The sequence below is a fragment of the Chiroxiphia lanceolata genome, chromosome 5 (genome assembly GCF_009829145.1).
Source record: "Chiroxiphia lanceolata isolate bChiLan1 chromosome 5, bChiLan1.pri, whole genome shotgun sequence".
Lineage (NCBI taxonomy): Eukaryota > Metazoa > Chordata > Aves > Passeriformes > Pipridae > Chiroxiphia > Chiroxiphia lanceolata.
In genome coordinates, this window is record NC_045641.1 from 301,882 (window position 1) to 324,940 (window position 23,059).

The following is a 23,059-nucleotide window of genomic DNA, read 5'->3' on the forward strand; positions in this document are numbered from 1 at the left end:
GGGACATGGGGCAGTGGTGGCCTTGGCAGTGCTGGGGGATGGTTGGACTCCCTGGGCTCAGGGGATTTTCCAACCCAAATGATTCCATGATCCCCTGCCCTGGGAAGGACAGAGGGACACACACCAGGCCGGGTGCTGTGAACCCCCCGGAGGACTCGGATGCCGATGGCCAGGAGTGACCAAACCCCACAGCAGGGACAGCCCACCCCAAACCAAATAAACTCTGGAGACTCCAAACCAGGACCCAGCTTGGCTTCAGGTTTGGTTTTTTTTAAACTAATATTTTCTACTTTACAGAGTGTTTGGGGCCAGCAGGGCCCCCAGAGCTGTGCACGGACACACACAGACTATGTACAGAATATACACTGTCCCTAAGGATACTGTACAGAATTCCAGGCTCCAGGGAGGGCAGAGGCACTGGGAGGCCCAGGGGGCTCCTGCTGCTCCGTGCCTGGCTCCAGAGGGGGAATGCAGGAGTTCAGCCAGCCCTGAGCCCCCCACACCTCCCCAGCCCCGAGAAGGGGCAGAGCGATGGAAACGGAGCAGCTTCCACTGGGAGCACTGGGAATGCCACGGCTCTGGGCAGGATCCATCCTGCCACCTGCAAAGGTGCCAAGTTCAACCACAGCAGGCTTCTGACAGGACAAGGCTGCCAGATCCCTCCTAATCCCTTTTTTTAGGCAAAAATTTCAGCCCTGGCCAGACACGCAGACGGGGAAATGCAGACATGGAGCAGCAAAGGCCTTGGGCTCACAGAGGATCCATTCCCAGGGCAGGAAGGGGATTCCAGGCAGGGGGAGCTCCCTCTGAAGGCAGGAACAGAGGAGCAGGGCCCAATCCTGTGCATTCCCTCTTGGCATGGACTGTAGGAATCAGATTTTCCAACAGGTTTTCTCGGGAAGCAGGCTGAGCTCAGCCCTCCCAGTGCCCCGGGCACAGCCCCAGTCACAGACCCGACTCTCCAAGCAGAGGGAATGGCATTTGGAGCCAGCTCCTCCCAGCAGCCACCCCAGGCACCCTGGAGAGCTCTGATCCTTGGGGATGCACCAGCCCCTCCTTCTCTGGCTCTGCTCCAGAGAGAATCCAGCAGCTTTCCATGTCCAGGATTCCTCTTCCCACTCCATCTGCAGCTGGAGCTCCCACTGGGCTGAGCCAGGGCTGCTCAGGGCAGGGGCAGCTTCTTCACCTCATCCGCATCATCAGGAGCTGTCCTGAGCCCAACCAGGGCTGCTCCTGCTCCTTCCAGGCAGGATGAGGCCATGGGAATACGCTGGACCAGGATGTGTGTCTGAGCGGGCACCGCACGCCGGGCACAGCCTGGCACGTGCTGCTGGAGGCCTGGTGGCACTTCCTGCCCTGTTGGCAGCCACACGGGGGACAATTCCTGGTGGACAGCCCCAGCCCAGCCCCTCGGAGCGGGATCAGACAGGGAGCAGTGCACAGGCTCCCCAGGGCAGCCACGGCTCCGACCCACGCTCCGAGTCCCCCCCAGGGGAGATCCGGGCCCCGCCGGCGGGATCCGGGACGGAACTTCCTCTCCAAACACAACTGCAGCTGCCCAGAGCCGGGTGGGAGCGGGGTGGGAGCGGGGTGGGAGGGTCCCTGGCTCTCCAGGAGCCCCCCTGTGCTCAGGGGTGGTGCAGCACGGCCTGCAGGTCCTCGGGCAGGGAGCCGATGATGGTGTCAATGTAGAGCCCCACGCGCTGCAGCGTCTCCTCCCTCACCGGCACGTGCTGGCACCGGGCCCGCACCTGCAGGGACAGACACGGGGGCAAAACACCTTCAGGGGCTCCCCTTTCCCCTCTGCCTTCGGCTCTGGCACGTGGGCGCTCTAGTCTGGGATATGAGACAACAAGGAAACACCCCCTGGGCCTCAGGGAGGCGAAGAACCCAAACCCTCAGAACTCTGAGCATTTTACACAAGGTTTCCCAATTGTCCCATTTCCCGGTTCTCCAGGGAGTGAGAACAAAGCTTCCAAGGTACAGGTGTGATCCATGTCCCTGGTCTGTCCCTGCCATGGAGAGTGAGAGCAGCGAGTGCAGGGAGAGGGCAGAACTCACCAGCTTCTCCCGGAGTTTGAGCACCAGGTCCACGATCTCCACCTCAGACTTGTCCTTCATCCAGGCCACGATGTCCTACAGAGAGAGAGGGGCCTTCCTCAGGGACACTGCCCAGAGGATACCCCTAAGCAAAGCCTGAAACAAAGGTGAGGACAGGTTTCTCATCCTCATTCCCAAACGAGGGAGACAGAGCTCCTCCCACTGTCCTGGCCACAACAGCACAGGTTCTTCCCTGCAGGAGCAGTGCCCAGGATTTCAACCCATTTCCAGCCAGGAGCAGCTCTGGCATTGCCCACGCCATGGACAAGGACCTGCACTGCTGCCAGGGGTGGAAGCAGCTGGAGATGCACCTGGAGGGATTCCAGGGCTCCTGGGGGACTCCAGCAGCTGCTCAGCTCAAGGAATTGTCCCAGCAGGCACTGCCCAAAATCTTCCCTATTTTCATCAGGCATTAAGGAAGCCACAACAGATGATCATGGAATAATTTGGGTGGGAAAAGGGACCTGAAAGCCCATCCAGTGCCACCCTTGCCATGGGCAGGGACACCTCCCAGCAGCCCAGGTTGCTCCAAGCCCTGTCCAACCTGGCCTTGGACACTTCCAGGGATCCAGGGGTAGCCACAGCTTCTCTGGGCAACCTGTGCCAGGGCCTCCCCACCCTCCCAGCCAGCAATTCCTTCCCAATATCCCACCTGACCCTGCCCTCTGGCAGTGGGAAGCCATTCCCTGTGTCCTGTCCCTCCATCCCTTGTCCCCAGTCCCTCTCCAGCTCTCCTGGAGCCCCTTTAGGCCCTGCCAGGGGCTCTCAGCTCTCCCTGGAGCCTTCTCTTCTCTGAGTAAAGAATTTCTTCCTACTATCTGGGCCAAATAAACTAAAAGCCCTTGGTGCTTCCAGCCTGGCTTGGGAAGAGCCTGAGGAATGGCAAAGAGCTGGCAGGAGCAGTGGGAGCAGGACGTGGGAGCTGAGCTGTCCCAGGTTATCCCTGTGCCCTGAGGGACACGAGGCAGGGCCGTGATCCCAAGGGCACAGATCCCATCGGAGCAGGACCAGGGAGTGCCCGAGGCAGCAGTGCCCTCACTCCTGGTCCCAGGGGTCCCCTGGCACTGCCCCAACCCCTATGGCTGGCACATACCGCCTCACAGATGGCCTCCAGGTGAAGGGCCTCCAGCTTGTGGGTCATCTCCCGGTGCCGCTGCCGGAACCAGCCGTCGAAGTTCGGGGACTTGAAGAAACGCCTGCAGGGAGAGAGGCCCGGGAATCATGGAATCATGGAGCACCCTGAGCTGGAAGGGACCCCAGGATCAGCCAGTCCAACTGCTGGGCCTGCACAGGACACCCCAACATCCCCCCATGTGCCCAAGAGCTCCACGAGGTGATGCTGGGAAGGGGACAGGGGGATCCAGAGCTGGCTCCGGGAATGCCGGGCCCAGCACAGGCTGAGCAGAGAGGGACTCCCCGGCTTTGGAAGTGTCCCAGGTCAGGCTGGACAGGGCTTGGAGCAACCTGGGCCAGTGGAAGGTGTCCCTGTCCATGGCAGGGGGTGGCACTGGATGGGCTTTAAGGTCCCTTCCCACCCAAACCATTCCAGGACTCTGGAATTCCGTGATTACTGTTTCTGATCACTCTCTTGGATTTTTTCCCTTCTCCTTTTCCTTCCCACTGAGTATCCAACTTCTGAATTCTTTCCACTCATATTGTACTGTCCTTTCCATTGCATTTAATCAGCCTTACTGTAACTGTGGACAAACTCTCCTGCAGGGGCTCTGCTCATTAAGACCCACAAACCACCGGGTTCACTCTGCCCCGATGTTGCTCTTCCCGACCATTCTGAATTAATCAATTCATAGGATAAGTTCTGCAGGTGACCAGTCCCAAAGCTCCCTCTTTGCTCCCAGTCCTAATTTGGGGTTTGATGTTCATTATAACTAATAACTGTTGATGGGATAAGAGAATTAATGACCCAAACCCTACCTGTAGAGGCCTAACCAGTCCCCCTTGAGCACACAGGTGAGCTGAGGCCCAGCGTGTTCCAGGGTCTTCATGAAATCCTCCTGACAGAAAGGACGGATCTGGGGAGGGTTCTGCACACACAAAGTCCAGGTTAGAGAACTCCAAAAGAAACCAGGAAAGTGAGGCCTGTATTTACACTGGAAAAGGTGCACAAAGCACAAGCTCAGGATAGAACTGCAGGAACACCTTAAGGTTAACCTTCCAATGAAATTCCCAAAGCTCAGCTCGTGGCAAAACAGGAAACATCTGTCCTAAGGTTTGTTTCAACTTCTTTATTGTAGTTTTAAAGGAATAACAAACCCTCTTCCTTTAAGGAGGGACGTTACATGGAGTATCAGAGCGTGTGACCAGCACGTGGGGCAACAATTCCCAACCCTGCAGCCACAGGGAAGAAGGAGGAACTGGAAAACCCAACCTACCTTCCAGGGAGTGATGGCTCTCTGCAGAGGCATCAGGCTGGCAATATAGTGCTCCTGGGAAGAAATAAACCCCCCAAATTAAAACAGTGATAAAGAAGTTACAACAACTGAGGAGACTCTTGTGAGGTCATGGAGTTTGAGGGTTTCTCCAGAGCATCCCAGGCCCAACAACAGCCTCATACTTCAGGTTTTTCCTCCATTTTTTCCTTCACAGTCGCATTTTATGTGAGTCCAAGTGTCCCAGCTGGTTTCCCACCAGGATCTAGGTCACAAAATGCAGGAACCCCAAGTGTGCCATGAGAGAACAGGTGAGGTGGGAAGAGGTTGGCAGGAGGGACTGGAATCCCTGGCACTAAAACCCCTGGATGGGGCTCGGAGCAATCTGGGCTAGAGGAAGGTGTCCCTGCCCATGGCGGGGGCTGGGATGAGTTTAAGGGTCCCTTCCCACCCAAACCATTCCAGGATTCCACGCTCCTGAGCCTGGTACAGACGCTGTTCCAGGGAAGAGCAAACCCCTCACCCTGCTGTGCCCTCCCCTCTCCCCCAGGGACTCCCTGGCACTCACCAGGGGAATGATGAAGCTCTGGGTGAGCTCCAGGAGGTGACGCCTCAGCAGGGCACTCTGCACCTCGGAGGGACGTTTCCTCTGGATCCCCTGGAAGCACAACCCCCCCCAGGTCACTGGGGTGTCACCCACGGACACAGAACAGCCACACACAGGGCTGGGGCTGGGCTGGGGCTGGGCTGCCAAACACAGCCTCCAATCCACACTTAAACATCCTAAAACTGCAAACGGCACCACACAAAACCTGGGGTTTGGGCTGCATTTTGGTATCAATTCTTCTCACTCAGGGCATCGTTAGAACCAGCATTTAATCCTTAATATCATGTGAAAAATCCTAAATCTGACATGAGAGATATGTCCAAATACACCCAACTAAATCACTGTAAGCCTGTTCCTTTTGGAGGGTTCTGTTTGTTTAAACCAAGCTGGTGGCACAGATTTCCCACCCAAGATGCAGGAGAGAGTGGGAAGTGCTTACCTTTAGCAATCTTTTTATCAGGGATTTGTCTTTGTGAAGGAATGTTTTATAAGAAGTGTAGATTCCTAGGTTGGAAAAAAAACCATAAAATCAGGAAAAAAACCCAGAAACGAGAAACGAATTTTTGCCTGTTTCTCTGGAGGAGACACTGTCACACAGTGCAGGGAGGGCAGGACTGAGATCCCCAGCACAGACCCTGGGAGCTGTGTGTGCAATTACAAAAATCATTAAATCATTTAAATCATTAAATCACAAAATCGTGGAATTGCTAAGGCAGGCAGTACTCCCAGCAGGATTAAAGGGCTCTGAACTGCCTCCAGCACCTTCTTACACTGAGTTTATGGTGAGAGAACTTCCTGGAGGCAGCTTTTGGCAGGGGCTGGGAGGGACTCTCAGCTGCGACAGCTGAGCAAGTTCCCCTCACTGCCATCACACCTAAACAGCAGGTGTGGTACACAAAATAAACCCATGGAAACACTGGGATAATGTGCTACAATAACTCAAATTGGGTTTTCCCACCCCAGAACAAAGGTGTGCAGTTTTCCTGGATCTGACATGGATGTCCCTGGGCAGCAGATCAGGTGTGAGGAGGTGGCAACACCAACACACCCACTTGGTGGGAAGCAAAGAAGGATGGACACAACATTCTCATTCCTGCAAAATCCCCTCCACGGAAGGGTAAACAAGATTGGATTGTGGCTGAGAAGAGGACTGACCTGGTTTTGTGTCCAGGGTTTTGAGCTTGGCCAGTTTCTTCACCTTCACCTGCTTGGGCAGGTCGCCTGTGACAGACAGGGGTGACAGTTCAGGCTCTGCCTCTGCCCCCGGGAGACACTTTGCCCTTGAGAACACCCAGCCCTACACTTGGCCATCCTAACTCACACCCTCCCTCCCCTCTACCCTCACAGAAGCCTCATCTCACTGTCCTGCTACCATTGTGGAACAAGGATGTGTTAAGGAGGCATTGCACAAAACCAGCTCCTCAGCCTTGAGGTCTCTTGGTTTCACAGTTAATAATTCAGCCTCTCCCTCCACCTTTTTCTTGCTCTCAAGGCAGTTTTCTCTTTCCTGCCCAGGAAGGGCTTCTCCCTTTCTGAGAAGGAAAACACAGCAAATCATCCTCACCAGAACCTGTCTCCCCCCCTGCACGTGGTCTGAGCCCCCGTCCACACCTCTCCTGGCTTCCCAGCTCTCCCAGGAACAAAGATGAGTAAAATCACAGCCCCTGCAGCTCCCTGCCAGCCCCCTGCACAGCCCACCAGCCCCACAGGACCTCGGTGCCACCCTCACCTGACATCCTGAGCTCCCCCACCCGCAGGATGTGAGGCCAGTGCTGGAGGGTTTTGATAAAGAAAGGGTTTGTGACGCCCACGACGATGTTCGGCCTGGAGAGGGGGGAGAAAGCAGGACAATGGAAACATGGGGGGGTCTCCTCACCCAGAGGGGCAGGAGGGGCCCGGGGGGTACTCACGGGGCCTGAGTGCGGGTCGTGTACTCCTTGAACTCGCTGTCGTGGATGGTGAAGTAGGGCCGGAAATCGCAGCAGTACCGGAGCGGGGCCAGGACACTGCAACACAGGGCACTGCAGCCTGGGGCTGGGGCAGGGCTTTGTGCTGCCACAGCAACACAATCCTGGAATCCCCGAGGCTGGAAAAGCCCTCCCAGCCCATGGATCCACCCTGGGCCCCATCCCCACCTTGGCCCCCAGCCCAGAGCACTCAGTGCCACGGCCAGGCCTTCCTGGGACACCTCCAGGGATGGGCACTCCAAACCTCCCTGGGCAGCCCCTGCCAAGGCCTCACCACCCTTTCCACCAACAAATTCCTCCTCAGCCCCAACCTGACCCTCCCCTGGCCCAGCCTGAGGCCGTTTCCCCTTGGCCTGTCCCTTGTTCCCTGGCAGCAGAGCCCGACCCCCCCCGGCTCCCCCCTCCTGGCAGGGACTTGCAGAGCCAGAAGGTCCCCCCTGAGCCTCCTTTGCTCCAGGATGAGCCCCCCCAGCTCCCTCAGCCCCTCCTGCTGCTCCAGACCCTTCCCAGCTCCCTTCCCTTCCCTGCACACGCTCCAGCCCCTCCAGGTCTCTCCTGTCTGAGGGCCCAGAGCTGCCCCCGGGATTCCAGGGGGGCCTCCCCAGTTCCCAGCACAGGGACAATCCCTGCCCTGGGCCTGTGCCCACGCTGGGGCTGCCACAGCCCCGGGGCCATTGCCCTCCTGCCCCCCTGGGCACAGCTGGGCTCACGTCCAGCTGCTGCCACCAGCACCCCCAGGGCCCTTTCCAGCTTTCCAGCCCCTCTGCCCCAGCCTGGAGCGTTCCTGGGGTTGGGGTGACCCAAGGGCAGGACCCAGCACTTGGCCTGGTCAAACCACTACAGAGAATTCCAGGGTTTTGGGTTTTTGGGCTAAAGCAGAGGTCAGAGCTGTGGACCACCACTGAGGAGGTTCCCCTGCCCTCCTCTCTGCCCTGGGGGGACACGAGCAGGACTCTCACTGTGCTGTTCATCCTGCAAAGCTTCCCTGTGAAAACCCAACCCAACCCCATCGACCAGCAGGGACTGGAGCTGAGGGAGAAAAGCTGCCAGAATTGATTTTTACAGCTCCCAGTCTGTCAGAATCCGAGGGCATTACCTGGTGAGGGCCAGAACCATTTCTGAGGAGACAGTTGGGGACGGTGCCATCACCACCATGGGCTCTCCCAGCAGCATCAGCTCCCACAGCATCTGGATGTGAATCAGCACTGGCTGGAAACACCTGAGAGTGGTGGGAGGGTAGAAAGGCAGCTCAGGAAAGACCAGACACAGCAGTTCCACACAAACCTACCCAGATGTGCTTCCATCCAGGAATTTGAGATCTAGGATGGATTTTTAGCATTCCACTATGGAATTCAGGTGTCTTTGCACGTCCTGTCCCTCAATCATTTTATACACGTTTAGAGGAAATTCTTTAGCAATGTCAAGCAGCCTGATCACACAGCCATGGGATGGGTTGGGTGGGAAGGGACCTTAAGGATCATCTCCTGATGTTCAGGGACACCTTCCACTATTCCAGGTTGCTCCAACCTGCCCTTGGACACTTCCAGGGATCCAGAGGCAGCCACAGCTTCTCTGGGCAACCTGGGCCAGGGCCTCCCCACCCTCCCAGCCAGGAATTCCCTCCCCAATTCTCTGGCACTGGGAAGCCATTCCCTGTGTCCTGTCCCTCCAGGCCTTGTCCCCAGTCCCTCTCCAGCTCTCCTGGAGCCCCTTTAGGCACTGGAAGGGACTCCAAGGTCTCCCTGGAGCCTTCCCTTTTCCAGGTGAACAATCCCAGTTCTCCCAGCCTTTCCTCATTGAGAGCCATTTGTGATTCTGCATCATCCCTGTGATATCTGGGACACTCTGAGCAGGAAGAGAGGATTCAGGTGGAGGGGAGAGGGTTGAAATGGTGGCTCTCACCTGAACAGGTCCAGCTCATGGACACTGGGGAGAACCAGTGGGGCTGGTAACAGATTCTGAAGGAAGAAGGTAGAAAAGCCTGTTAGCAAATGTTAGTAAAGCTGTCAGGAAATGGAAGCATCCTGACTGGAATTCCATCTAAACTGAGCCATCAACCACAAAGCAACACAGAAAGAAGAGAACAAGGTAAACACTCAGAGGTGTGAGCAGGAACAGGCCTGGATTGAGCATTCAAGGTCCAAATTAAGTCCCTTGCCTATAAACTGACAAAAATCCCTTCCTTTCAAGATGTGAAAGGCTGCCCAGGTCTGCTCCTTTGTTTTCCAGAGTCTCCTCTGGGGAAAGACAGAGCTTGGGACACAGAGCCAGTAAGGGTTAGAAATGTGGGTCCCAAACCAACATCAGCCAAAGGAGAGAAAAGGGGAACAATGACACGACAAGAACTGAAATCAAAGCTGAACCAAAGCAGTGAAGCTGCTCAGAGAACAAAGGCTGCACCACAGCTCAGAAGATGAAGGCAGGAGACCTCCTTGGGCCTGAATTCCCAGGAAAAGCAAGGGGAACAACCACTCAGAGCACACAGACTCTGTGCTGAGAGCCCTGTTTGACTCCCAGCCACGAGAGCCTGAAGTTTAACCAAGTGTGTGACTGAGTCCACACTGATCCCAGGCTCTTCAAACAGGATTTAAGAGCTCCAGCTCTTCCCACCCTCCTCCCTCAGTGGTCCAGGCTCTGCTCACCACTGGCCTGGGCCAAGCTTAACTCACCTCTTGATTGAACTGCTTCACTGGGCTTGATCCTGGTTTATCCACCCTGGATGGGATCCTCACCTGGATCACACACAAGAGCAGAGGTCACCCCTGGAGATGGGATCAGCATCACACACCTCCCTTCCCTACAACCCCCCACGAGAGAAAACTTCCTCATCCCCAACTCCAATGGTGGGGACCAAAAAGGTTGGGACCAAAGGGGAAGCATCTGGGGTGAACAGCTATTTTACCAACCAGAATGAAGGAACACAGATTCCCCTTCCCACCCTGCCACAGGTACCTGGATGACAACTCCCATCACGGGCAGGTTCAGGGTCTGTCCTGGCACAGGAGGAGGCCACTGGTCGATCTCGTTGCACACTGAGGGACACAGGACAAGGGAAAGGTGTCACCTGGAGGAAGACCCAGCTCGTCCTGCTGCTCCTGGGAGTTCTGGCACTGCATCACTGCCTGTTCCCAGCCCACATGTCCCCCTGACTCACAGCAAAGCCCCCTCATTCCCACAGCAGCACCACGGTGTTAACAAACCAGGATTAAGCTGAACAAGGCAAAAAAGACCTGCCAGAGATGCAGCAGCAGCAGTTCTTCCTGTCTCTGGGAACACACTGACAGCCCCATCCCTCCCCTTCCCATCCATGCCTCCTTTACAGCCGGCTGTCATTTGGACAAGCGGATGAAAAGTTCTTCCCTGTTGGAATTTGTTACAGAACGAACCAATCTGGAACATTTCAGCCGTCTTTCCGGAACCTCCTGATCACACCCCTGCAGGATTTCAGGCTGCAGACCCTCCCTCCCAGCCCCCCCTGCTCACCTGCCTCCAGGCACGGCTCCAGCTTGTCGAAGTATTCGGGAGCAATGAGCTGGAGCAGGGACTGGAAGAGGTTCACGTAGGGCAGGCGGGACACGAGCACCAGGGACTGCAAAAGGGCACAGCTGGGAGTCAAACAGTCAAACACCACCCCTTCAGCACTGCACGAGGGGCAGCTGAGGGAGCTGGGGGGGCTCATCCTGGAGCAAAGGAGGCTCAGGGGGGACCTTCTGGCTCTGCAAGTCCCTGCCAGGAGGGGGGAGCCGGGGGGGTCGGGCTCTGCTGCCAGGGAACAAGGGACAGGCCAAGGGGAAACGGCCTCAGGCTGGGCCAGGGGAGGGTCAGGTTGGGACTGAGGAGGAATTTGTTGGTGGAAAGGGTGGGGAGGCCTTGGCAGGGGCTGCCCAGGGAGGTTTGGAGTGCCCATCCCTGGAGGTGTCCCAGGAAGGCCTGGCCGTGGCACTCAGTGCTCTGGGCTGGGGGCCAAGGTGGGGATGGGGCCCAGGGTGGATCCATGGGCTGGGAGGGCTTTTCCAGCCTCAGGGATTCAGCACTCACCTTCTGGAAGTACCCCCTCCTCATGGAGTTGTCCTTGACCTGTCTGAAGTACACGTACCCGAAGTAATGAGCGGCCTCGCGCTGCAAGAGACCCCCAGAGTGAGGCACAAACCAGTGCTGGGCCACCAACCCCAGCCCCTGACCCCACACCCACCTCCCTCCTGCTCTTACACAGCCCAGCACTCCCTCAGTTACAGCTCCCTGTGCCCAACTCACTGGGACAGCTTCCCAAATGGGAGAGGGAGGGGACACAGCTGGGGCTGGAGCCCCTCTGGAGCCAGGCTGGGAGAGCTGGGGGGGTTCCCCTGGAGAAGAGAAGGCCCCAGGGAGAGCTGAGAGCCCCTTGCAGGGCCTGAAGGGGCTCCAGGAGAGCTGGAGAGGGACTGGGGACAAGGGATGGAGGGACAGGACACAGGGAATGGCTTCAAAGTGACAGAGGGCAGGGAGAGATGGGATATTGGGAAGGAATTCCTAGCTGGGAGAGTGGGGAGGCCCTGGCACAGGTTGCCCAGAGAAGCTGTGGCTGCCTCTGGATCCCTGGAAGTGTCCAAGGCCAGGCTGGACAGGGCTTGGAGCAACCTGGGCTAGTGGCAAGTGTCCCTGCCCATGGCAAGGGTGGGATGATCTTTAAGGTCTCTTCCCACCCAAACCATTCCATGACATGATTCTATCCTATAACAAAAACCATTCCAGCCTCCAGGTAGCACCTTCAGTGGCCCCTTCCTGCAGCACCTTCAGGCCCAGCATCTAAAGGGTTAATGGAGATTTCCACAGAGGACCAGCTGGGCCAACCCACTGAGCTCCTCCTGCTCCCACTGTCAGCTCCCTTGCCAGCTGGAGGCCAGGGAATTGTTGAGGAAGGAATCCATCCTCAGCCAGGGGAGGAAATGTCCTGTCCCCTGCCCCTGCATTCCTCCTCCCTCAGCAGTGAAGGCAGCACTGCACAACCTCTGCTCAGGGTGGCACAAAGCTGGGTGTTGTTTCCTCCACATCCAGGAAAACTAAGGGATGCAGCACAAATCCCCAGGGATCAGTTCAAGCTCATTATTGCCTCTAAGATCCCACAGCAAGGAGGAAGGATCGTTATCAGTGCTGAACACAGGCATCCTTAACATCATTTTTGAAGCCCCAGAGTTAAAGGCACCTTTCTCTTCCCAAATATTCTTTTCCCACAACAGAATCCAGCACTTTGGGAGTTTTACTTCCCTCACTCTAAAGCTGGGTGACTCGTGGCAGTGTCCCAGTGCTACAAAGATGTATTCAAGCTCAAAAATCTCTAGACCAGAACTTAGGGAAAGAAATCCTCCCACTGCCTCTCAGAGCAGCAACCCTCAATCCCAGGGTTGAGGTGTCCCACAAAAAGGCTGTGGAAGGGTTAGAAAGGCCCATGCACAGGAAGCAGCACCTCAGAGGGGAAAGCAGGAGAGGACAGAGCTGATTCCACCTGCACAGTTTGGAAAAGCCACAGAGCTCAGCACATCCATCCCCTGCAGGGAATGGACAGTTCCCCCATGGAAAACCACAGCTGGAGGACAGGAGGGGTTGGGAATGGCTGACCCACCCCTCAGAGGCAGCCCAAGGGGGGATTTGTGGCATTCCACAGCTGCCTTTACACCCACAGGTCCTGCAACAAAGGAAAACAACCACCACCCCTGCACACAGGAGGGGAACACTGACCACAGACAGGGACGCTCCTGGGTTTCCTCCTGGGAACGTGCACAGGCAGCCAGATCCCTGTGGGATTCCCTGTGGGATTCCCTGTGGGATTCCCTGTGGGATTCCCTGTGGGACTCCCTGCGTGCCACTGCTGCTCCTGGGGCTGCAGCTGGGGGTGACACTGCTCTGACCTGGGCTCCCCCTGATCCAGTTCCATCTCCCAGTACAACTGGGGTCCCCTGATCCAGTTCCATCTCCTGCTGTAACTGGAGTCCCCTGATCCAGTTCCATCTCCCAGTACAACTGGGGTCCCCTGATCTAGTTCCATCTCCCAGTATAACTGGGGTCCCCTGATCCAGTTCCATCTCCCAGTATAACTGGAGTCCCCTGATCCAGTTCCATCTCCCAGTATAACTGGAGTCCCCTGATCCAGTTCCATCTCCCAGTACAACTGGGGTCCCCCAATCCAGTTCCATCTCCCAGTATAACTGGAGTCCCCTGATCCAGTTCCATCTCCTGTAACTGGAGTCCCCTGATCCAGTTCCATCTCCCAGTGTAACTGGGGGCCCCTGAGCCAGTTCCATCTTTAATCCCTGGGATTCAGTTCCCTCTCCCAAACCAGCTGGGAGTCCCCTGATCCAGCTCTATTTCCCAGCACACTGGATCCCCCCGGTGCAGTTCCCTCTCCCAGCACAGTTCCATCTCCATTCTCTCTGTGAGCACTGACGTGGCAGCAAATCCCTGTCCCGAAATCCTCCTCCTGTCCTGACTATTCCCACGGCCAGAGAAAAGGGGCACTTCCCCCCGAGCCCACGGCCCCCCGGCAGGTGTGGCTGTGTCCCCAGCCAGCCCTGTGTGCCCCGGGGGGGGTGAGCAGAGCCAGGACCGACCTGCAGCGTCAGGGGGGCCTCCCGGTTGTACCGACCGTCGTCCTGGAACGGGGAGGTCCTGGGGCCCCCCGACTGCCGCAGGCGGAAGCTGAACTGGGTGTCCCCAAGGCCACCTGGGACAGAGAACAGCACAGGGCTCAGGAGAGCTGGGGATGGCTCCCGTGGGGCAGGGAGGGGGGTCTGCAGGGAGCTCCAACGCTGAAACGGAGAGGAACAGCATAAAGAAACCCCCGAGAGACAGCACGAGACACGAGGGGAGGGAAGGAAGTGTCAGGAAAATGTTCTTCCCTGGCAGGGTGGGGAGGCCCTGGCACAGGGTGCCCAGAGAAGCCGTGGCTGCCCCACCCCTGGAAGTGTCCAAGGGCAGGTTGGATGGGGCTTGGAGCAACCTGGGACAGTGGAAGGTGTCCCTGGGTAGCACTGGACAACATTTGAGGTCCCTTCCCACCCAACCCATTCCATAAGCCCATGGAAGCTGCAGGAAACCAACAGTCAGGAACCACCCTTAAGTAACCAGGCTTGGATTGAGACTTAATTCTTATTGTCCCCTTCCTGGTTTATAAACACAGGCTTTGGGAACACTTTTGCTGTGGAATTGTCCTCTCCCAGCTCCTGCTCCTCACTGGGCACTCACAAACACAGGAATGTGAGACCCAAGAGCTGCCACCTCAGGGAACCCTTCCTGTTTCTTTGGATGTTTCACTGGCACAGGGGAAGCAGGAGTGCACGAGTTTCTAGAGGAACCACCCAGCAGATCACAGATTCTATATGCAGACATCAACCAACAGGACAAGAAGCCTCTTTGCTCAGCCCTGACGGCACCAGAACCCCAGTTCTAGAGGATGCAGCCCATCAGCCTGTGCTGCATCCCAGGGGATAACTCAGCCCTTCCACCCTGGACCCATTTCCTTCACCCCTGGTGCCACCTACCTGAGTAGGAGTCTGGGAAGGACAAGTAGCAGATACTCGTTTTCTGCAAAAAAACCCAAGACACCCAGTAAGAATTCCCCCATCAGAGCTGCTGAGTGGCTTAAAAATGGGGGAGAAAAAAGGGAATAAATAGTTGTTACCTCTTTCTCTGTCAGTCTGAAGTCGTGAGGATACACCAGCTGCCAAAGAGACGGGAGACAGTCAGTCAGTGCGTTCCCCGACTTCTACACACCAAAAATGCCTTATTTTCCCCAAAGTAACAGATCCCACAAGGAGGTACCTTGGCCCACACAGCCTTTCCTGGTGGGAAAATGCAGGAATTGCAGGAGGCTTTAAATGGGTAGAGGAGGAAGGAACCAGCCCAGGTTGAGATGGGACACAGAGATCTGTCCCAGCCCCGGGAACTCTGCTCCAGAGGCAGCTGCTTCTCAAATCAGGAGCTCCAAGCAGTGCTTGACTCTCCTTTCCGGGCTATAAATAGCACAGGTGGCACCGTGCCAGGGTGCTGGAAGTTCAGGGAGCCCTGACAGTTCCCCAGGGGTTCCTTGGCAAGGGCGTCTCAGCCAGAGCCAAACTCCCAGGTAACAGTGCCAGTGCCCAGCCCTCGGTGGGAGCGGCTCTGGGAGCAGGGAGCTGCTGCAACACGGGGGGAAAACCAGCCCAGGGCAGCTCCAGGGGGAGGACCACGGGCAGGGAAGGGTCGGGATGCTGCAGAGGGGATCGGGGAGGTCACAGGACACGCTTCCCTCTGCTCCATTTCTGCCTCAGGACACGGAGCACATCCCCGGGGCTGGGACTGATTTAATCTCCAGCCAAACATGGACTTGGTTAATTCCCATGGAATAGTGACCAGAGCAGGAACAGGGAGACCTGGGCAGCTGATCCTGATTCCCCAGGAGCCCAGGAATCCCATGACACCCAGCTTTCCACATTTGCTGAAGGTCTAACTCAGGTCAAGAGTCGAGACAAGGCTCCTACTTCTCCTGCTGCATTTTGGGGAGGGTCTTTCTGCAAGTAAATGGTTTGAAAATCAGGCCTTGACTTCCAGGGTTGGACTTGATGATCTTGGAGGCCTTTTCCAACCTTAATTATTCTCTGATTTTGCATCTTTAGTTCCCCCTCCCTTTAAGTCTGACATTCCTCTGCGTTTGGGGTGGGGGGAAATCACTAAATATCCACAAGATTAAAACCTCCAAATCCAAACCAGATTGGATTGTAGCTACCAATCCATGTGGCTACAGCTTCTCAAAAGCAAAAAAAATGGTAAGTAAAAAGGAATGTTTGATGTGTGAAAGTCCAAAAGGGCTTAAGCCACGTCATAATGTGTGATAAGTGCTCTCCCCATCCATGGGAATGAAGGAGCAAGGAGGAGACACACGTTGTTGGAAAGGGATCCCGGCACCCCAAACTCTGGATCCCGGGAGGTGCCAAGGGCTGCTGCCATGGCAACGGGGCCAACATCCCAGGAAATGCCCCTGGAGGAGCCCAGCCTGACGGAGTGCCTGTGTTTGGGAAGGCTGGGCAGGGAGCAGCCTGTGCCAGTGACACCAGGGATGGTTTGGAACCACGGGGAGGGATTTCCAGCGTTTCTGTGGCTCTGGGGAGAAGTCAGAGCCTCGGGGGGGTTGGAGGGCAAAGGGCTGGTGGGGAGGGCAGGGAGAGCATCCCAGACCTGGCTCCTCCCTCCCTGGCACTTTTCCCTTCTGTCATCGACTATTTGAAGAAATGTAAATGGGTGGAGGGGTCAGAGACAGAAATGACACCTAATTTCTGCAACGACCTGTGCTTTCCTTTCTAGCAGCTTTCCTGCTGTCTCTGCAAACAGCAGCACAGGGGGAACCCCTGAATTACAGAATATTTTGAATCTTTATCAGAATCTTTCGAATCTCTGAAGCTTTCAGAGCTGAATTCCAGGCCAACGACAGAAGTACACTGAGAGACAGGGGCACGGAACAGAAAACACATGGAATTCAGGATCCTGAGCGGCCCCCAAGCAAGGGCTTGGCTGTGAGTCTGTACCCACAGACCCCCGAGTTTGTACCCACAAATCTGAGTTTGTACCCACAGAACCTGAGTTTGTACCCACAGAACGTGAATTTGTTCCCACAGAACACTGAGGCTGTACCCAGAGCCTCCCTTGGGTTTATACCCACAGGACCCCCCGAGTCTGTACCCACAGACCTCCGAGTTTGTATCCAGAGACCCCCGAGTTTGTACCCACAGACCCTCCCGAACTTGTACCCTGACCCTCCATCCCTGATCCCCACCATCCCCGATCCCCCTCTCTCCCCATCCCTGCCACCCAGACTCCTATCCCTGATGTCCCCACTCCTATCCCTGATGTCCCCACTCCTATCCCTGATGTCCCCACTCCTATCCCTGATGTCCCCGCACCCCCATCCCCGATCCCCCCTTTCCCCATCCCCTGACCCCTTTCTCACGCCCCCATCGCTGCCCCTCCGCGCCCCGGTGCCCGCGCACCTCCATGGCCTGCCCGAGCTCCAGGTCGAAGGTGACGACACACACGCAGTCGATCCAGGCGGCGAAGCGGCCCCAGGGCAGCGGGGACGGGCCGGGCCCGGGGGCGATGGGGGCGCGGCGGGCCCGGGGCCCTGCCCGGCTCAGCGCGTCCATGGCGGCGCCGGCCCGCGCGCCGCCCGCCGCGCTCCGCCGCGCCCCCTGCCGGCCCGGAGGTCCCGCGCCCGCCCCGCCCCGCCGCGCTCCGCCGCGCCCCCTGCCGGCCCGGAGGTCCCGAGAGCACCTCCCGCACCATCGAGACGGGTCGGGGCGCGCAGAGCGGCGCGGGGCGGGTGTCATGGCGGCCGGGGGCGGCGCTGTGAGGGGAGCGGCGGCTCCGCGGGGCTCGGGGGCGGCCGCGGGGGTCTGAGGAGGGTCTGAGGGCCGCTGAACCCACTGCGGCGTCACCGCTTATCCCCTGGTCCCCCAGCTGTGCGTGGCTTCCGCCGCCGTGTCCCCGGTGCGGGCCTCCCCGACCCCCCGTTCGCAGCCCCCAGGCCCGGTGCCCATCCCGGCCGAGAGCGGGGCCGATTTTAGGAGCTCTCTAAACGCAGACACATTTAAAAAGCAGACGCTGTTTATTCTGCGCGGGGAGCTTTCACAAACCAAGCACAGTAAGGGCTAAAAAGTTCCATCTTTTGGACAGCCAAATTTACATGACCCCGCCTGTCTCATGTATATTCCCCGCCTGCCTAATGCATATTCATTTCGGGACGGAATTTTACGCGATGCTTGACGCTCGGATTTCTTTTCTTTATTAAGCAGCTTCTACCGTAGAAGTTACCTGACGACATAGTTACGTTTTCGAAAGGTGAGAAAGTGGCATCAATTCCTTTTGCAGGAGTTACCTGACGGCACCATCACGTTCACAAAAGCTGAGGAGATCCAGGTAACTCATCCTGGGGACAGGTGGCTCATCCTGGGGACACCCCGAGCGGTGCCCCCGGGGCGCGTTGGCAGAGCCGGGCACAGGTGGATGTTTGCCAAAGCAAAGGGCAAAGGCTGGACCGGGACCATCCCACGTGGTGGTTTTTGTGGGATTTCAGGCACGTGAAGGCTGTGGCACGAGCTGCTTCCCCAGGGGACTCGTTCAGTGCTCGGAGTGGGAGGACAGTGGCACCTGGGAAATGGGAAATATCAGGGATAAATGAGTTTTGTGGCACATTTGAGGCGCTGGTGAAACCCAGAGGCTTTGGGGGTTTTATTTATTGCCAGACTGCTGCTCAGCCAGTGTCAGCCCTGGAGCAGGGAAGGAGTGGGATCACTGGAAAGAGAAAGTGTAAGAAGAACAGTTCCACCCTGGGAGTGTCCAAGGCCAGGTTGGATGGGGCTTGGAGCAACCTGGGACAGTGGAAGGTGTCCCTGCCCATTTTTCAGAGAAAATAAGTGAAAAAAGTGTTGCCAGACCTAGAGGTGATTCTTGCCAGGGAAGGGACAGGATGAAAAGGTCAAAAAAAATAACCTGGATAAAAAAATATTGGACAATTTATTGCCCCATAATTCTTTGTCCCATAATAAAAATCACTTTTAGTTTTATTCCAAGGGTCTCACTTAGGTTTCACTGCAGCCACACATACATGACCAGCTTGGCAAGCAGAATGAAATTTACTGTGAATAAAACGGGTGATGAAAGTGCTGAGAACAACCTGAGAAGTATAAAAATGGGGGCTGAAGGCTTTAATTTAATATGGAAACACAGCTTTACTCTGAGCAGGGAACTGTCACATGCAGAGTCAGATCCAAGGTCCCCATTTCTCCCTTCACAGAGAATTCCCTGGGGTTGTGTGGCAGGACAGGCAAGTGTTGGAATCACAGAATCCTGGAATGGTTTGGGATGAGAGGGACCTTAAAGGTCATCTCCTGATGTTCCACCCCCTGCCATGGGCAGGGACACCTTCCACTAGCCCAGGTTGCTCCAAGCCCCGTCCAACCTGGCCTTGGACACTTCCAGGGATCCAGGAGCAGCCACAGCTTCTCTGGGCAACCTGGGCCAGGGCCTGCCCACCCTCCCAGCCAGCAATTCCTTCCCAATATCCCATCTGACCCTGCCCTCTGGCACTGGGAAGCCATTCCCTGTGTCCTGTCCCTCCATCCCTTGTCCCCAGTCCCTCTCCAGCTCTCCTGGAGCCCCTTTAGGCCCTGCAAGGGGCTCTCAGCTCTCCCTGGAGCCTTCTCTTCTCCAGGGGAACCCCCCCAGCTCTCCCAGCCTGGCTCCCAGGGAAGGTTCACATGAGCTGAGGCCCTGCCCCGAGGGATTTTTGGTTTCATGTTGTCTGAACACCAGAGACCTTATAATTCATTTTCTCAGCTCCTCTTGGCACAGCCCGGGGCAGGTTTGAGCCCGGGTGGGTGTTGGGCTCTGACCAGGGCAGAGGAGGTGTCACATCCCACTGCACAGTGGGGTTTGCTCCGAGAAAAGAGTCCGATCCCCTCCAGAGGAGCCACTGAGCTCCCGGTCCCACGGGGCAGCTGATCCCAGACCCCAGCGTGAGCCCTGGCAGCGCCTCGGTGCTGCTGGCCCATATTTGGGCACTGCTGGCTGTGCAGATCCAGCCCTGCAGCCCTGATCCCGGTCCCGCTCCCGGCTCGGGGCTCCGGGGCAGCGCTGGGGCCGCTCCACATCTCCCCGGCAACGCCGGGAAACACAACATTGCTCAACCCCGGCCGCAGCCCCCGCGCCTCCGCTATAATTATCTCCTGCATCGCGGCTCTCAGGAGCCACCAGATCCTGCAGGATCCTCTGCGTCCAGCTCCCCTCCGTCTGCCCCTGCTCCCGCGCTGCCGGCCGGGATAGTGTTCCCCCGGCGGGAGGGGAACATTCCCTGCAGCCCCGAGGAACGTGCGAGGAGCCGCCCGCCAAGAAATGCTGCTCCGTGCTGTTTATACTCGGGGCGTTCAGAGCTTTGTTATTTGAACAAGGCCTTGTCGCTCGCCCCCAAAGGCAGCCAAATATAAATCTTGGGGTCTGGAAAGCCTAACGCACAAAGAGAGTGTGTTTAGGAAAGAGTCTGTGGCTGCAGGAGAAGGAAGGCAGGCTCTTCCCCTCCTCCCCTCAGGGTTTCTCAGATTAATGTCAAACTGTAGCTGGGAGATCCTGTTTAATGTCTGTTGTAGGCACCAGATCACGCTTCAGTTCTGAGCCGAGAATAGATCCCAGAGTTCTTCATCATCCACAGCCTGTTTCTGGTGGTGCAGCCTCCTACCAAACGTGTGCCTGATCCCATTCCCAGTGGGAATCCTGCTCAGGCAGAGTTCCTTCCTCCACTTCCAGGCCTGGGGAGCTCAGGGTCTGCAGCCAAAATGCTCCTTGTGCTGAGGGTCTGCAGATACAGGTAGAACCATGGAATCATGGAATGCTTTGGGTTGGAAGGGGCCTTAAAGCCCATCCAGTGCCACCCCTGCCGTGGGCAGGGACACCTCCCACTGTCCCAGGTTGCTCCAAGCCCCGTCCTGTGCTCAGCTCCCGCGTGTGGGTGCTGGAAAAGAGTCCAGCAGTTGGTTCCCAGTGGGATCCAGTGGCCCTGGGACACAGCCAGGGCTTGACCCCACGGGCTGGGGTGGCTGTCCCTGTCCCTGCCCCTGTCCCTGCCCCTGCCCCTGTCCCTGCCCCTGTGCTGCCCCTGTCCCTGTGCTGTCCCTGCCCCTGTCCTGTCCCTGTCCTGTCCCTGTCCTGCCCCTGCCCCTGTCCCTGCCCCTGTGCTGCCCCTGCCCCTGTCCCTGTCCCTGTCCTGCCCCTGTCCCTGTCCTGCCCCTGTCCTGTCCCTGTCCTGCCCCTGCCCCTGTCCCTGTCCCTGTCCTGTCCCTGTCCTGCCCCTGCCCCTGTCCCTGCCCCTGTGCTGCCCCTGCCCCTGTCCCTGTCCCTGTGCTGCCCCTGTCCCTGCCCCTGTCATGCCCTGTCCCTGCCCCTGTCCCTGCCCCTGTCCTGCCCCTGTGCTGTCCCTGTGCTGGCCGGGAGAGGTGAGCTGAGCTGGCAGCTCCTGCCCCTGCTGCTGCCAAGCACAGAGTTCAGCTGTATTTTAGTGTGTTCCAGAGGGCTGGAGCAGAAAACAAGGAAGCTCTTCCAAGACTGGAACTCTAGAAATCAGCTGGAGGAGACAGGGTGTACAGTCCCATCCCTCCTGCGCTGCCTGGGGACGGGAAAACACTCTGGGCGGGCTGGAAGATTTGGGAACTGCTCAGATGGGTGTCATCCTGTCCCCAGAAGCCACAATAAGCCACAGAAAATGCTTTATAAGCTCATTTCCCCCCAACAGACAAAACAGAGAAGTGAAACTCCTGAGGCTGGGCTATTTTTTCCCTTATTAATGGCCCCCAAAGTGCTAATTACCACACTGGGGGCAGGATAAATTCTTGGAGTCTTTCCCTTCCAGCCCTCATGGTGAAAAACCAGCCATGAACGAGGAATTTTACCCATTTAGTCACGGGGGACATTTTTGGTGGCATTTCTGTGGCAAAACCGCTGCCCCTGGGGGGGGGAGTGCAACCAGATGAGCTTTAAGGTCCCTTCCAACCCACACCATTCCATGATTCCATGATTCCATGAGCCCTGTAAACATGGCAGGACAAAAGTGTGGGGGGTTTTGTGTGGCAAAGCCCCCGATTTCCCTGTAAACTTTAACCCCGTGCAGGAATATTTGCAAGGTCAAGGCCCTGAAGGGCAGATTAGTGGTAAATCTGGTGGCAGGAATTCCCTGTGGAATTAGGGGTTGGATGGGTTCCTGCCGGGTTCCTGGAGGGTGCTGGCACTTGGAAAGCAATTTGTCCACGAATGAAGGCAGATCCGGGCACGGTGACAGCGACTCCAGGGAGCCCGGGCTGCCAGCAGGGCTCAGAGCTGTCCTTCCCCCGGCCCTGGTGGCCCTTCTCCCTCCTCCTCCTCTTTTCCCTCCCCGCTCCACGCTCATCCCGCCTCTCTGAGCACGGGGGACGCTGTCGCCCCCGTTTAACCCCCAGACCCCGGACAGGGCCGCTCTCCGGGGCCATCCCCACAGGTGGGAAGGGGGGAACGGGGGATCTTCCCCCTCCCGCCCGAGGGCAGTGGCCACGGGAAGGCTCCCGCTGTCCCCATGTCCCCTGGCCGGCCCCGGGATCCCCCCGCTCCTCCTGCTCCCCCCGAGGCCGTGATCCACCCCCGAGGTCCCGGGGGCTGTCGCGGGCTGTGACCTGTCCCCTCGCCCCCAACTCCGTCCGCGGGGCTGGGGCCGCCCCGCCATCCCCGTTCCCCCGTCCCCATGACCCCGTCCCCCTGTCACTGTCCCCGCCTCCGTGTCCCCATCGCCCCGCCCCGTCCCACTGTCTCCGTCCCCGGCCCCATTCCCGGTCCCGGCCCACCTTCATCCCTATCCTCGTCCCCGTGCTTCAGTCCTCGTCCCACAGTTCCCGTCCCCGTGTCCCCATCTCTGCCACCATCCCCGTCCACGTGTCCCCGACTCTGTTGTCCCTGTCCCCATCCCCATCCATCTGTCAGTGTCCCCTTCCCTTTTCCCTACTCCATCCCCGTGTCCCCGTCCCTGTTCCCTCGTCCCCGTCCCCGTGTCCCCATTCCCGTATGCCCATCCTGGTGTTCCCATCCCCATCCATGTCCCCATCCCCCTGTCCCCATCCCGGTGTCCCCATCCCCGTACATCCCCATCCCGGTGTCCCCATCCCCATATCCCCATCCCCATGTCCCCATCCATGTCCCCATCGCGGTGTCCCCAGCCCCGCATCCCCATCCCAGTGTCCCCATCCCTGTCCCCATCCCTGTCCCCATCCATGTCCCCATCCATGTCCCCATCCATATCCCCATCCCCGTATCCCCATCCATGTCCCCATCCATGTCCCCATCCCCGTATCCCCATCCATGTCCCCATCCATGTCCCCATCGCGGTGTCCCCATCCCAGTGTCCCCATCCCAGTGTCCCCATCCCTGTCCCCATCCCCATATCCCCATCCCCATGTCCCCATCCTGGTGTCCCCGTTCCCGCC

General features: G+C 57.8%; 1 protein-coding gene across 1 annotated transcript; it reads right to left on the reverse strand.

Moving 5' to 3' along the window:
- Positions 1-249: 249 nt before the first annotated feature.
- On the reverse strand, positions 250-17,217 carry DENND6B (DENN domain containing 6B). The gene is made up of 20 exons (XM_032688097.1): positions 17,057-17,217; positions 14,716-14,754; positions 14,576-14,618; positions 13,646-13,758; positions 11,100-11,180; positions 10,545-10,650; positions 10,014-10,093; positions 9,731-9,793; positions 8,964-9,019; positions 8,158-8,280; positions 7,005-7,100; positions 6,824-6,918; positions 6,250-6,315; positions 5,534-5,598; positions 5,056-5,145; positions 4,491-4,544; positions 4,033-4,142; positions 3,194-3,296; positions 2,062-2,136; positions 250-1,751 (listed from the first exon to the last, which is right to left on the reverse strand). The coding sequence occupies exons 1-20, from the start codon at positions 17,207-17,209 to the stop codon at positions 1,629-1,631; spliced, it is 1,734 nt and encodes a 577-aa protein (XP_032543988.1). The 5' UTR covers positions 17,210-17,217; the 3' UTR covers positions 250-1,628.
- Positions 17,218-23,059: the final 5,842 nt, after the last annotated feature.

Coding starts and splice junctions, on each gene's coding strand:
- DENND6B (XM_032688097.1), bottom strand. CDS start 17,209: ATGGACGCGCTGAGCCGGGCAGGGCCCCGGGCCCGCCGCGCCCCCATC. Junction 10,651..11,099: donor GGAGGGGGTACTTCCAGAAG/GTGAGTGCTGAA, acceptor GCCCTTTTGCAG/TCCCTGGTGCTCGTGTCCCG. Junction 1,752..2,061: donor TCAAACTCCGGGAGAAGCTG/GTGAGTTCTGCC, acceptor CTGTCCCTGCAG/GTGCGGGCCCGGTGCCAGCA.